Source organism: Falco naumanni, chromosome 7 (assembly GCF_017639655.2).
Source record: "Falco naumanni isolate bFalNau1 chromosome 7, bFalNau1.pat, whole genome shotgun sequence".
NCBI classification, from domain to species: Eukaryota; Metazoa; Chordata; class Aves; order Falconiformes; family Falconidae; genus Falco; species Falco naumanni.
In genome coordinates, this window is record NC_054060.1 from 43697260 (window position 1) to 43712758 (window position 15499).

Consider the following 15499-nt stretch of genomic DNA (forward strand, 5'->3'; position numbering starts at 1 on the left):
TCCGAAATTTTGTATGTAGTTATTTTTAACTGTGTTTCCTAGGGAAAGATGTTCCTGCAATCATTATTCACTAACCACCTACTGTTAATAACTTCAGGAGTCTTTGTGTTCATCACACACTTGAGGTAGGCAGAGATCTCAGTTATGAAATCCACAGCTTCAAAAATGCAGACAGGCAGGTTGAAGGGAGAGGATCCAGTTACCAGCCTGGTCGGGCTGCCATGCAAGGCCAGCCCTTACGGCTAGAAGTGAGAGGATCCGCATGGAAGAGACTTCAGAAGGATGCCAGCTGTGGGGCAGGGGCCATCAGCGTGGGGGCACTGGTGGGTACCAGGGTTTAAGCAGGAAATGCCAGTCCAAACAAAGGCACCATTCGTTCACCTGCCTTCAGTGCTCTTCCTTATGACTACTTTCCAGCTCTTCTTCTTGACATCTTTCTCAGGAGAACACCTCCAAATTGTGAGCATGAATGCTGTGCAAGAATGAACTGGCTTTTCAATTTGCCTTCAGGCATTGCTTCTGGACCTCTTTGCGTGGTCTCTGACTTCTGGCCCTCGGCTCTTGTCTTCCTTCTGCAACCGGTCCCTGCTTTTCCTTTTCTCTCTGCAGAAGAACAACTGAAAGCACATTGTCCTGGATCCTACTGACACCACCCTGGGTGCGTGTCCCTAAGCCCTCTTACCTCTGCCAAGGCATTATGGAATAGCGCTCTTGTTTTTTTCAAGAATATACCAACAGAAACCAAGCTAGACACCACAGCAGGTGTGGATGGGCTTGAATCATGGTTGTGCTTTGGAAAACAGCTGCTGTGGATGCAGTCATGTGTTGTAAGCAGCCCGTGTTTGTGTCATGAAGTCATTAAAGAAACATGGTTGTACCGTTAGTGGTCCAAAGGCTGAGAATGCACCTTTCAAGGTAAAACTACTTGCATCAATTTTATCTCAAAGCACAAAGTTTGTTACACGAACAAAACCCGCAGTCAGCAGGAAAAGTGTTTTTTATGGTTGTGTCCTTTTATTCTTGCAGCAAAATTATCATTGTGCTACAATATTACCCAATGGTGGGACCTATCTAAAGTAAAACAAGAAAACAAAATTTAGGAACAGCTCATAAATAAATGCTGAAGTTGGCTGTATGAGTTACACAGTAAATTCAAGTTCTAACAATCTTCTGATTTTATGGTATGAAGGAGATGGACAGATTCTGATTTGGTTTGGCTTTATTTCTCAGACTTCTTTGCTTTTTGTCTTGCTTTTTAATGTTAGATAGATTATGCTTCTTGAGTTTTAACTAAGGGGAAGCTCTTGCCGTGTGGGCTGTCTGGTCTGCCGACCCAGTCCTGCAACACAGCACATGGTCAGGAGTGAAGCTGTTTGGAAATGGCACTTCCAGCGTAGATGCTTGCAGCAGGAATACTGCTTTTGATGTATCTTCAGACTTGGAAGATTAATATAAATTGGTAAAGCTGCTTTTCTCAGTAGTCTTCTGGTGGCTCTTGGAAAAGGATATGCTGACCTGTCCAGCAGACAGACAGGCACCTGCTTTCCAGTATGTGGGCACCTTTTATACTAATTTAGTCTGCTGCTGCTTCAACTTAAGCTTTACACCCACTACACTGTTGCTTTGTTTACTGTTTCAGCAATTAAATAATAGAGCAGCCATTAGAAGTGTGTTTCCAGCTATTCACAGGAAAGTAGTACATACTTAAACTAATAAAAATCCCTTTTTTATCCTTAACTGGTCAAGTGAATTTCTGTTTTGCTGAGCAGATAGTGAAATCCTCTCTACATCATTTGCATTGTTAATAAATTGCAGGGCTTTATACCATGTCACATAACTATAAATAGATTTGAAATGTATAAAGGTACGGTTAACAGTGAGAAGTAATTTTCTGACATAATAGCCAAAATAAAGTGCCATGAAGCTATTAGTAGTAAATTGAATTTTTTGGTATGTAATTTAGTATAAATACTGACAAGCTGAAAAAAAAACAACCCAAACAACAAATGCATACTCATTAGTCATTCAGTTTAGCAGCGCAGAGGCAGCAGTCGGCCAGGGTGTGCATTTTTATGTCTGCTTCAATTGCACACTTCATTTATCTGGACATGGCATAGGCGGCTTTCTCTGTCACACAGCATCACTGCACGATTAGCAAGTTGTGCCCCAGGGCAGCTGGGACGCTTTGCTGGGGCAGATGTTCTTTTCAGCTTATTCAGTGTCCGTTGTGGGGTTGTTTACTGTTGTCATAGCTACCTACATTTCCATAGCAGCCGAGCTGCTGTCTGAAGCAAGTGAATATAGTTATAAAAGGATCATATTTTGTTCTGTCTCTGTAACTTACCATCTGTCATCTGATTGTTCATGATGGATTCAGAAACCAATTTAATAACAGCGGCCAGACAATGATTTTTTGCTTATGTTAAAGTGACAATGGGTGAGGATGCAAATAAGTTGGTGCTTCAATGAAATGCTGGTTTCTTCCCATCCCCCCCTTAACTGTAGCAGTTTGGCTTCCAACACTTTCTCAAACGTTGCTGAAATCTTCATCGACAAATCAAAATGACCAAGTGTCATCTTCTGTACTTGCTCAGGTGTAGGTGTTCCTTACGCTTTCGCACTCTACTGTCAGCTCATCCCTGTGTGTTGCTTCCAAATTGTGATGTTGCACCTGCTTTCACAGATCCTTTGTAATGAAATCTAAATGCTCTCCACAGAATTAAACAGCAAATTCATGAGGCTAACAGCAAAGGTATCATGCATACATGACTATGGTTTAGTGACATTCATCATTGCACTCTCCTTAATAGTAGCAATGGGACCATGTGCAAGTTTGGGGGTAAATTCAATGTGTGATCAACAAGCCCTCTGAATAATGAACTCTTAAACGTTTTCACTGCAGAGATTTGGTTGAACCTATAGTTTAGCAACGGGGGCAAGAAGATTAGCCCAGTTGTAAATAATGTATTTATTGGTTGATTTTTCCAGATCCTGACATTGATGCTGCCACTGCCATGATGCTTTTGAATACTCCCCCTGAGATACAAGCAGGTTGTGAGTAGATATTTCTATAGCATATAGCAACATAGACATGTAAAGATAATATTCTTTTTTATAAGTATACAGCGTACCAGATAAAAAGAAGGATTTAATGAAGAAATATAACTTCCCTTGTAGACCCTTACACTTCCTTGACCCTTACATGAGTATAATTTTGTGGTTCATATTACATCCTTTGTTACATGAATAATAGTAATCCGTGATCTCTGATGTGAAAGAGGGGTTATTGTTATTCATGACATAAACATAAATGAGTAATTTCTATTATCCATACTGATAGAAAGACCTGGGGCAACAGCCAGGAGAAAGGCAGGGAGAGCAAGAGAACGAAGGGTACATGGCATATGGTTTTGTTTTCGTTTTGTTTTGATTTTACTCCCATTGTATGAGTTACCACAGCCATCTGGATACTTTTCGTTCACTTGGGCACTGTTTCAGCTCCTTCCTTGCACACAGCCTGCCTGCTTTGCTTTTTTGCTGTGTCTGATACAAGGCAGTGGGCAGGCCCCAGGGAGCAACGAAAGGTCTCATTTCCTGCCAGTACTGTCCTCCTTGTGCTGTGACCAGACCTGACGGTGTGATGCTGTGTATTAACAGACCACTGAAGGGGCTCTGGCCCCTACTGTACTAAGTTGTGCAAACGGTGCTGGAATCGTCCTGCCCCACAGAGCTTGCAGTCAAGATATTAGAGGAATCCGTAGAGGAATACAGCTGCACAAAAGCAGGGAGTACAAGAAAACAAACATATCCCTGGTCAGCAAGCACGGTAGTAATGCCAAGTGACAGGCAGCTCTGAAAAATGAAAGCAGAAGTTAAAATAGAAGCCATTATGCAGCCTGTCTAGCATCACTGCTATTGTTCTAGCTTGGGCAACCAAATCCAAATTCCAAGGGAAGTCTTGATTTGCACTTCGATACTCTGCCTGGGGAAGAGACTCAGTTAACATCAAAGCATTTCCTGTGCAGCCGAGGAAAGCTATTGTCAGCCTGCTTTGTGACCCTGCCAGAGAAATACCTCTTGAGAAGCTCCTCTTGGGGAGGAGCGTGATGTACCGAAACACTGTCCATTCTGGAAAGAGGGAAGGGTGGTCCTTGTCCTCCTAAACAACCCTCATGGACTGTGCGCAGTAAAAGGGTGAGCAATCCCTGTTATGTGTAAGTAGGTAAAGGGAAAGATTTTATTGAGGAGAGGAGGTGTTGTTGGGCTTACTGGGAAGAATAAAATGGGAGATTTTCAAAGGTTCAGAAATGTGAAGAAGTCAGATTTGTGGGGCAGAGAAAAGAGGAAAAAAAAGTTGGGCTAGAATGGGAATGAAGGGGTAAAAGGCTATGTGAGAGAGAGGAGACATAAAGCAGTATGTGCACAAAAGAGGACAGGGAAAACAGAATTAATCTGAACTCCTGGAGGAATGGGAGAGCAGGAGAAGACTACAGACAAGAAAGGGAAGAGATCCATAGTAAGCTGCATATACTAAACATACTGTAGAATTTCATCGCATGTGTGTGTTTGTCAGCATTGCAGGTGTTTGCACGGAAGTGGAGTTGGGTGCTATCATTTCATAGAGATCATAGCTGTATTAGTTTGTAGAGGTCGCTCTGAGGAAGAAAATTCTAGCTTTCTATGTGTTTGGCATATCTCTGCCCTCATGTCACTTTCCCAATGGGCTGTTGCATCAGGAGGTCATAAGTGAGAAGGAGATGAAAGCAGAAAGATGGCTCCTCACTCACATGGCTCCCTCCTTGATGTCTGTAAGTAACGAGGCTTTCCAATGTGCCTTTAAACTGAAATGCAGGGTCTGCTCAGAAGTTCATGAATCCTTCCAAACATTGGGTAGAATTGGCTGGTGCCAGGAGGAAAGGGCAGAAGTTTTTATTGTAACTTCAGAGGTCCTCTAAATTACAAAGGAGAAATATTTTTGTGTGTGTGTAAATGGATACCTGAGGAAGTAAATCAGCCTGTCCTCTTAATTGCAGTTGGGTTTCACTTACATACTGCATTAACAAAGTCTTAGACAACTTAGAGCAAATTAATTACCGCTGCACATTAAGAAACACTTGCATGAAAATTCACATTTTAAATTAGTTCTCAAATAAAAGGCAATTGGGCTGCAAAAATCTCATTGCAATGCTGAGCATCATCTGGAATCTTACAGTTTGTTCTCTGCTCTGTCAGTGACTGTCGTGGACTGCGAATGATCAGGGCAGCAAGCATGCTGGTACTGTTTGACCCCTTGAAGATTTAGAGTTCTGTTTGTCATATCAGACTGTGATGTCATACATGTGCTCAAGCTATCAGGACTGCAAAATTCCTCATCTTCTGAAGACAAGATTTGAAGAGGGAGGGACATAGTATACAGTTTGGCCACAGGTGTTAATGCGTGTTAAAGGGTGAAAACATCCTTTTGATCTGAGAGTCTGACTCCCAATGTGCCAGTTACTTCCACAACAAAGATGGTCCGATGGAGGCAGAACCCAGGTGTCATTTCACGGTATAACAACTTGACAAATCAGAAAGTTTAAAACCCCGGTCCATTAAGGCCTTTGCCTGTCCTACAAACATTTAACCATCATTGTGAAACATGGGTACCTACAAAGTAGATTCATATGACGGTCTGGATTCATGTTTGTGTGGACGGTTACATGTGTTGGCTTTTGACTTTGAAGGCATCGTCTTGGAATAAAAGCTACCTTTCAAGCAGGATAAAAATCCATGCTTGTTTAGGCAATGTGGGTGCTAAAAGCATCTTTAAAATGAAGTTAGCTACAGCCATCATTCAAAGTCATATTAAAATTTATTCTTTCAATATAGTCTTTCAGAAAGGAATCCCATCTCAGTGGTGTTAGAAAAATCCAGAGTAAGCTATTCCTCCTTTGTAACAGATTAATTAATTAGCTTTACAGTTTTAAATGACCCTTTAAAATTCCATACATGAGTGAAACACTGCTAACAACCACATGTGAATTCTAAAATCAGCTTTTGCTTTTATGTGAAATCTTAAAATGGTGTCTGAGCTGGCAGAAACATTGCTTATTATTTACCCTAATCACACCATGATTTAGTTTTCATGACACAAAAAAAAAAAAAAAAAAAAAAAAAAAAAAAAGTAAAACTCTGTTATTAGGTTTATTTTGTGTTTGTGGGGTTTTTACTTCATAAGCATACAAAATTGATTGTTCACAGTGTCACTAAAGGTTGGAAATAATGCAATTATAGTTGCGGTTTTGACATACAAAATCAATTTCTAAAATATTAACACTTTGTAGTATTTTCACAGACCAGATATTTCTAGATTGTAACTAAAGGCAGAATTTCAAAGTAGCCAGCTTGGTGTGAGACTACTGAAACATACAATCTACCTGGCACCAAGAATAAAGCATGAAAGATACTGTGATATGCCAAGAAAGGGCGTGTAGGAATATAGTTCCAATACTTTATTTGCTTCAGTTTATGAAAGTCCTTGTATTTCATCAATTTTTGTATGATTTGATTATGTTTAAAAAGAAACAGCAACTGAAACCCCTGCTTTCTTCAGTAGCAGCTATCACAAGTTACAAATACTTCGGATTTTATTAGTAGCCAGTACATGAATATTAATTCCAAAATACATTACTTGAAAACTGTATTTTGACCTGCAGGGTTCAAAGGGTACTTGCTGGGCCATCTTGGGCAAGTTGCATCAAATTTCTGGGCCTGTTTTCCCTGATGGGAATCTTAATTCACAGAGAGGACAAAGGAAAAGGAGACGGTGAACAAATGGTAAAGCTCCATTTACAAGTCATTCCTATTATCTCAGTGAAGCCCATGGGTTAGTTTCGTACAATCATTAAGATTTTCAGTACTTCAGTTCTTTCCAATGTCTTGAAAGTAATTGTTACTAGCTGTCACTCCAGTGTCCTGGGCATGCCATTTAGCCTTGCCAAACCATTGTGTTTTGCCGTGAATAAAATGGAGGTTGGTTTTGGTGGGTTTGCAGTGTCTTTGGACTTCCTGACATTCAAGTCACTGTAAGCGTTTTCAGTAGCAATACAGTCTTAACTGGAGAGGTCATTCCGAACTCGGAACCATTTGCTCTTCAGGAAGGCCAGTAAGAAGCGAGTGTGCGTAGTGCGTTGCTGTTACTGCCAGTGAAACAGTGCTGTGGTCAGAGAGATTACACTGGAAATCTTGACCTAACTCAAGAAGCTCTTCACTCAGTGGTATTGTACATAGCTGCCAATTCATGAGTAGTCCTTTGCCCGTTGCTATATAGTATGGGAATTGCACACAGATAAATGTAAGAACATTGCTCAAGCTGAAGCATAATACTGCAAACAGCTATAAATAGTGCTTGCAGAAGGGGTTTGGGTAGAAACCAGGAAACCGAGAATCCTCTCAGCTCTGAACATCCATCTTCTGTTTTCAGTACTGCTCACCACTACTCACCCGGGTTAGATGGAAAGTGGTGGCCTTCAGGAGACTTGGAAACACTGGTTTTGTGGGTGGGTCTTTGCAGGAGACAGAAGCGCTGTGATAAAGATGTTTGTGAAGATATGAGCATGGAGGTTTGCTGGGTGCTTCTTAAAAAGCAGGCTTTCCAAGGGTGCCATCAGTGTGTCTCTGGTTTGGAAATTTTATTAAACTTTGTCTCAAAGCATATAAAACTCAGAATAGGTACATATATTTTAAATTTGGTGGGAGAGGTAAATTCCCTAAAGAGACTTACTAATACTGTACTTCTATACTTCTAAAATTGTAGCCCGATCAAGTTTTCTTTTTAAGCTAATGCAAGTGGATTCCATTCCACATGGAAGATATTTACAGAATCAAGACAAAAGATTTGTATAACATTGCCTTAATAACAGACAAAAATTCTCCAAATAGGATCTAATAGAACATGCTGTTTTCTTGGGATGTTTTTATTGTAGTTGAAACTTTAAAACTGTAATGTTCTTGTGGACAAGTTACTGTAACTTATTAGACAGCTTCAGCCTAACTTTTTATATCAGAAAATTATAATCATTGACAGTAAAATGTTTTGTATTTTGATTTAGCAGCATGGCTTAGTTTGTTGTTGGGCAGTTCCAGCATCACCAAAATGAAGAATTTCTAGCTGTGTTTTCCTATTTCGACAAAAAATATCTTGGAAGATTGAATTATTTTTATTAAAAGTCCTTAGACAAGGTGTGAGTGCGATAGGATTATCAGGATACAGTTCTCTCCCTCCACCTCAGATTTTTGTTAGGAGTCAACAGCTTGTTGGATGCAGCTTTGATTTGCAGTTTCGTAGGACTACAGACTATGGAACTTAAAAGCTGTAAAATTGTCCTTGAGCAATAAAACAGAAGAAGTTAGGCAGATGGCATCAAATTTATGCCTGGGATAAGAGAGCTGAAGTGAATAAAGTTACAGATTTGGCAGATAACATTTGCTTTTGGCAACTTCTGATGTCCCATCAATTATACATTATTTTCCTGTTTTCAGTTCTTGTGGCCTGAGATGAAGTGTTCTGCTAAACACCATCCTGGAAGAGGGATTGGCAGAAAAAAGCTGAATCTGACAGATATTAGCAGAAATTCAGTACCTCTTGTCTATATTGATTTCTTCTGTGCTACAAGGGACAGGTCGAGGAAGAGAACCCTGGGATAAATGCATGTGCCACATAATGATGCAAGAGGCAGAGAACCAGTCTGTCCCTACAGGATACCTTCATACTGTAATTTTTTCAAAGTTCATTTTGAATAAATACTATTCAGTCTTCTGTACTAGTCTAAATATTGGGGACCTTGAGCTAGACAGCTTAATGAAGCGTATGCTTGTTTCCCAGATGACATAAAGGACATGTATGTTTGTTACCCCTTTCTTTTTAATTTCCTTGACTTACAACAAATTACTCTCAGCACTGATAATTCCATTTAACTTCTATATGCCAACATTAAACCACGAAGTTGGTTTCCTTGTTTAGTGAACTGTTGGGGTGTCAGTGTGTCTGACTACCCATTAAGTATTTCTTCCTTTTCCATGTCAGCTTTGCCAAACTGTGTGTTAGGCAAATCCTTAGGGAAGGATCCAGTCTAATACGGGTTTAATTGTTGTGAAAGTCTTGGAAGAGTTTGTTAGCTTAGCTGGATGCGGGAGGTTTGCTTCACATGCACACACACTTGCAAGTGAGAGATTCTGGATGCAATCTGTCGAGTGAAGTGATGAAAGAAGTCCATAGTTTGGGATATTATACTCGGCTGATGTGCACACAAGACAATGCTCTGAATTAAAACAGCTGTGCACTGGCAGTGGAGTGATCATGTAGCCTTCGACTTAATCTTCCACCTCCAGAGGCTGAGTATGGGCTACAAAACAACTGGACTTTCGAGGACTTCTGCTGGATCTTTTTAAGACTATCTGAATGTAGTGTTTTGATGGATTCAGATTATGGTATGTTCTACATGGCATTCACTTCATTGTCTGTTAAACTGTAATGTGAAAGTGGCTACAAGAGACAGGTTATTTTCCCCCTTGGAGAATTTGAGAGGTGCAGTTTTGATATTTTATATTGGATGCATCACTTCTCTCCACAGCTAGCTGGTGGAGACTTGACATGCCAGCAGATCCTACTCAGGTTGTGGTATTCTACCAGAGCAGCATAACAGGCAAAAATCATTTGCTTGTTCCTGCAGCAGATTAGGAGCAGATTCTCTGTCTGCTGTTTAACTGTACTCCGGTAGAAGTATTGCCTAGGTTTAAGCTTCCCGCAAGCAGAATACAGCGATGAAAGCTGAAAGGTGAATGATGATTTTTGTTGTTTCAGACTCTTTGTGTTTCACTAGGAACATTTTGTGGAAGAGGAGACCTGTATCAAAGAGATGCACAGATCTTTTTGCATTGTTTTCTTGAGCAGAGTCTCTCAGACATAAACATCGCTTGGCACTTGCACAGGAAAGGTGTAAATTACATTTCACACTTCTGCCTAGGAATTGGGAACCATGTGACCTGCGTCTACCATTGGTTAAAGAAGTATTACAAAAGAGGAGTCTGGACTGTAAGGTGTTAGTCGAGACTGGCGCTGATTGATGATATGGCTTATAGTAAATTATCTTACCTCCACACCTTGAATCTTCAATCTAAAATATAAATACCTCACCTCAAAGTATGGTTTTGAAACATAATTAAAGCTTGTAAGGCGTAAAAGTATCTGTGGAATAAAAGCACCATGTATTTTCCGGTAAATAATTCACAACCCTTCAAAAATACCAACATGTGCAAGTAATACCTTGGATAATAAATAGCCATCTTCATACAGCCTGCAGAAAGGCAGGGAAAGTGTCTGGGTACCAGGGACAATGTGTTAGCAGTTTATATACATAGATTATTATTTTTTAAAAAATAATTACTGTCATTTTGGGAAGGATGGGTATTGATGCTTTAAACGCTCTGGAGATGCATGAGCAATAGAGGTCGGTCTTACAGTGGCACACTAGTTAAGTGAATAACTAGAAATTAATATATTCTACCATTGAATAATTAATTTGATCCTGCTTTTTATTTTAGGTTTAGAATGCTACAGAAGCTAATTTACCAGCAAGTTGGGGGGCGGGGGGTGTTTCATTGTGGTTCCAGATGTTCACTGAAAGGAAAGAATCATCCAGTGTCCTCCTTCAGTTGATCTCTTGAATACAACCTTTCTGGGTTTCTGTCTGCATAACTTAACTAGAGATGCCATGGTAATGCTGCATCATAATTCAGAGAGTTTGGGGAAACAAAAATAAAGATCAGCAGCAATAACAGTGCTGTTGCAAGCTGAAATAGTTATTGAATTCTGGGTGGTGATTTCAATATACAGAGTTGTGATGAACTTCAGAGAAAAGTAAGAATCACAAGAATCATAGTTAAGGCAGCTTCTGGCATGAATATTCCTATTGAAGCCTTGAAATGACTGGTGGCATGCTGAACAGACCAAACATAATGGAAGCAAATTTCATAGGCAGGAGTGGGTACCAAGTTCTCTCTTAGAGGGTATTTTCAGAAGGCAGCAAACTTCCACTTTTTCTGTTGTTTTTGTTTTCTAAACAGTTACTAATTCCTGAAGGGAAGAGCAGGGGCAGGGAGAGAGGGGTGGAATGCGAAGCTTTTGAAGACGGTGTTCCCTGAGTAGCACACCATGACTTATGAACCTGCAGAGTCAAGGAAGATGAAGGGTGGGTTCAAGTGGGAATGTCAATGTATAAAAAGTCTAAGCTATGAGACTTGGCAGTGTATTTTATATATAGGAGTGAAGGATAAAAGGAAACTTGGGGAAGGTAAAGGAGGAAAGACGTGAGACAGTATTTTTAGAAGAGTTACAGGGAAGCGAACAGGATTTTTCAAAGCAGCAATGGGAGTTGTCAATAAGGCAGAAAGAGAGGAGAGGAGAAAGGGTAAGATGAGCATCAGCTAACTCTGCCAACAGACCAGGATAATTAGGTAACCATGGAAAGAAGAGTTTGGATGTCAAGGAGCTGTTGCTCTCTTTTTGCAGTAGAACTTTCATTGTGTTTGCTTTGAAGTTTTACATGTATATATTTAGGCAACATCCATAGCTAACTGACATGTGGCTCTGTGTGTATGCATAAATATTTCCATATAAAATGCTAGGGTTTCTATCAGACTAAAGTGAAAATTCCTGGATTTTCCTTGGTCAAAACTCTTGGTTCATTTCATTTAACAGGACTTTGTAAATGTAAAGGTACTGTACTGTGCAGTGCAGTACAAAATCTGTCCCTCTCGTAAGCCTGTTGGAAAAAACACGTCTATTGGAAATCAAGGATTTTTATCAATATTTTATTATTTAGTAGGCTTAGCTGTTGCTTCAAATTTTCCTGTGTTCTGTGCATTTTAGATTAACAATATCCTTGAGCAGACTGTTTTTCTTTTCAAGACACTGATATTTTGGCCATCTTAAGGTCATGCTCTTGAGACAAATACAGTAAGAAGTTCAGATCTTGGAGTTTATAGCAAGATAACATTCCTCTGCAGTATCCACAAACCCAAACATTGGAGCATTGAAAGCCTGATAATGTCCCCTGAGTGAAGCAGATTTGATTGATTTCTCATAAGCTGGCACTGGAGGAAAAAGTGCACAAAGTACGGAAGTATAAATAGCAATACGCAATTTTTAAAATATTTTGGTCATTGAAAGCTGACCCTAGTTGTTATAGAGTAGGTTCTGTAATTTTAGCCATTTGAGGCTGTACTTAAGCACCTAAATATAAATGACCTATTCTTCAGAGGGGCTCAAAAGCAAGGGTGGGTATAAAGCAGTGGCAGGATTTGATTCAGGGGGGATGTGCTCTCACTGGCAGGAGAAAGAAGATTATTTCCCCAGAACTAATCTGCGTGGTCCGGAGTGAAGCAAGGTGAGTATCAGGATAACAGGGAGGGAGGTGTGGATCTGGCTTGGTTTTGATAGGAAGTTGAAATGTACCTCAGCATCTTAGTAATAATGTACTTTGGAGCCTATATTTCTCTGCCTCAGAATACACTAGTATTTTTAGGTGTGAGCATTTGAAGTTGGGCATGTGAAGTGTATGTGTTGATTCTTAGGCTGAATGTTTTTTCTAGGCTCCCCATAATTTGTTTAAAAAATGAAAGTCGGTAGGTGTTCATAAGGTGATACGGTTTACATATATCTTATACGTATTTACATAACATCTGTATGTTTAAGAATAATACATCCAGAGTAATGATCATCATTCTCCTTGTGGACATTCCCCATCAGGGGAAGTTATGGTATGAATGATGACTTAAAATCAAGAAAAAGTGAACGAACTGGCTAGCTGTGGACATTAAAGCAGCAAGGTCCACTTGAGGCTGTTGGAGGTAACTGTTCCAACCTGAAGGGACATAAAACCTGTGCAAACAAATGGCATTACACAGAAGTCACTGGTAAGTGCCTAGGATAAGAGCTGTGGTCAGCAGTCCTGCATCCCACAGTGGAGGAGGAAAATGCTGAGGATCTGCTAAGGACAGACACTTCCTTTGGTGGCGCCTTGGAAGTGCTGCTTCTGCTATTCCTTCAGCTGGGGGGTGGCTGCCATAGGCTGAGCAGTGCACAGAAACATGCCTAGAGAAAAAAGAAGTACTTGGTTGTAGGTTGAAATCTTGTTGGCCAGAGCTGTAGTTCTTGATACACAGCCAATTTAAAAGGCCCCAGTGAAATCTCCCATCTGCAGTGGCTGGTGCTGACGCAGTTGGGTGTCAGTGGCATCCATGCGCCACGTTGGTTGGGGGGGAGGGGGCTTGGCCATGACCCAGCTGTGTGCTTGAGCACATGACTGTTGTCAGGCTGGGTGACAGAGGCCATTGATGGCAAGAGAGAGGGGCTAATTAGTGGTATGGAGCTAATGCCTTTTTAGCCTCGCCTCTTTCCCGTCCTGGTAAACCCACATTTGTAGTTAATATTTTATTTTGCAGGAGACAGAGGCCAAGAGATTGCTGCTCAGAAAGTAAGCTGGGATGATAAAAAGCTATGACCTATGTTCTTCCAGTGAAGTGCTTATATTCTGTTTATCTGTAAAGGGTCATTTTTTTCTTACTGTAGATGAAACTTACATCTATGCTTATAGCTGGTTTTGACTCTAATAAGCACATGCATTTCTAGCAGAACATCAATGACAAAACAAAAGCCATGTGGTTGTTCAAGGAATGATCTGCAGTAACTGGGTCAGGCAGTGGCTTCTACAGGCCATGTTGTCATTGGTTGCTGTGAAATTTTTTGTCATGAAAATAGCATTGGAAATAGCATGGCATTCACAAGGGTTGAGGCTGAGATGTTAAAGGTAAGCAGTGTACTACGTAAGCTTCTCTAATATTTTCTCAGTTAATTGAAAAGCTTATGTTCCACATTTTGCTCCTACATTTTTCTAACTTTCAAAGCCAAAAATGTTCTGGTTTTGGGTTTGTTTTTTTTTAGTTCCTCCGGGAGTGATACAAAATGGAGCTCGAGTTCTGAGTAGAGGGATATTTCCTGGAGCCAGGCCATTGCCAATCAGCCCTATAGGAAGCATGGCTGTTGCAGTAAGGTAAGAGTGGCTCATTGCGGGATCTTTATTGAAATAGATCAGTGTTTTGCAGAGAATGTAAAAGTGTATGGAAGCTCGAGTCAACAGATACTTTCCTGCTTGCTAATACTTCTGAAGTATTCTGAAATAAAACTGCTACCTAAAATTCTTGGGTTATCATTCGTTGCAAGATAGTCATGGTATAGCTGTCTGTTGCACACTGGTTTGTAAAAAGCAGGGTTTTTATTTTCACTAGCAAACTGGAGACACTGTATGGTGAGAACCTCCTACAGGGACCTGTTTTTCTAAGTGCAAGTGCTTTTTTCTCTCCCTCCCTCTTCATAAAGACCTTTTCCTGGATAAAATACTAGTGAGAAGATTGTCAATAAGATTAAAGCAAATTCTGAAAGATAGCTAAAAATATAGTTGTCATTTTGTTATTAACCTGGGTCTTTGTGAGGCAGTTTCTTTCACTACAGTTTCTATTTCAAGGTTCAACCAAAACATTCAAGGGTAAAATGTTATTTGAAGATACTCAACTTTTTCAGAAGGCAGGGCAGTAAGAGACATCTAGTGATGGCAATAAGAACTGTGGTTCAATGGTTTGCTCTATTTAAGGCAGTGATGGTTTTTTGGTGGAAGAATAGTTTGCCTTAGCTGTAGCTCTTTCCAGTCAGTCGCAACAGAGATTAATTTGGTCGAATGTGCTGCCAGTGTCCTTCTCTTTCAGAACTCTCAGTATCTGCAAAAGTTTCAGCTCAGGCAGTTGGGCATTCTGGGTGGGGTGTAGTAATTAGTGCTGACCGAGCTTTGCTGGGCTGTTCTAATCACACCCTCTGGGCTGTAAGGCAGTGAAATAAAGTCTCTTTATAGCTACTTATTCTGTTATTATTTACTTGGTTATTTTTTTCCCATTTGCTTTTTGGTTTTTTATCCCTTTTCAAAATCAGTGCCTAGCCCTTCGGATACAGTATTTCCATCCAATAGAGAGAACCTATGACATTTCATATACTCTCAATGCTTAAAATGCATAGGGGGAAAGACACTAATTGGAATAAAATTAGTATTTTTTTGATGGGCAGCTGTTTCAGCTGTTTTTCACATTTGCTCTGCTGAAGGGATGAAACCCTGAGGGTCATCTTCCAGAAGTCTGCAGAGTTCCTCTCCATCTTACTTTGCCACAGCCTGGCCTTGCTAGCAGTGGAGGTCAGCCATCCTCAGTAGCTTTGCCGCAGGCTTTAGCCATGACTTGTATTCTGCTCCAGTGGGGATTGCAGAGCTGTGGGACTACTGGTTCATTAATAAAATATAATTTTTATGAGGTATCCAAGCTATATGGATGACTGAATATTCTCTCTTGAGTTTATCTGCATCTCCTGGCTTAGACCCTGTTTCATAATCTCAAGGAGGAGATAGAACTGTTTTTCCTT

The 15499-nt window shown here is 40.3% G+C and overlaps 1 protein-coding gene across 11 annotated transcripts in view; it reads left to right on the top strand.

Moving 5' to 3' along the window:
- FOXN3 (forkhead box N3) overlaps positions 1-15499 on the top strand; it is a 211829-nt gene that overhangs the window by 180289 nt on the left and 16041 nt on the right. For 7 of the 11 annotated variants that reach the window (XM_040600835.1, XM_040600834.1, XM_040600833.1 and 4 more), the window contains 2 exons: positions 2989-3054; positions 13982-14090. In XM_040600835.1, coding sequence (XP_040456769.1) covers positions 2989-3054; positions 13982-14090 — 175 coding nt within the window. The remainder of the gene's footprint in view (positions 1-2988; positions 3055-13981; positions 14091-15499) is intronic. The other 4 variants (XM_040600837.1, XM_040600841.1, XM_040600843.1 and 1 more) reach the window with 2 other exon arrangements.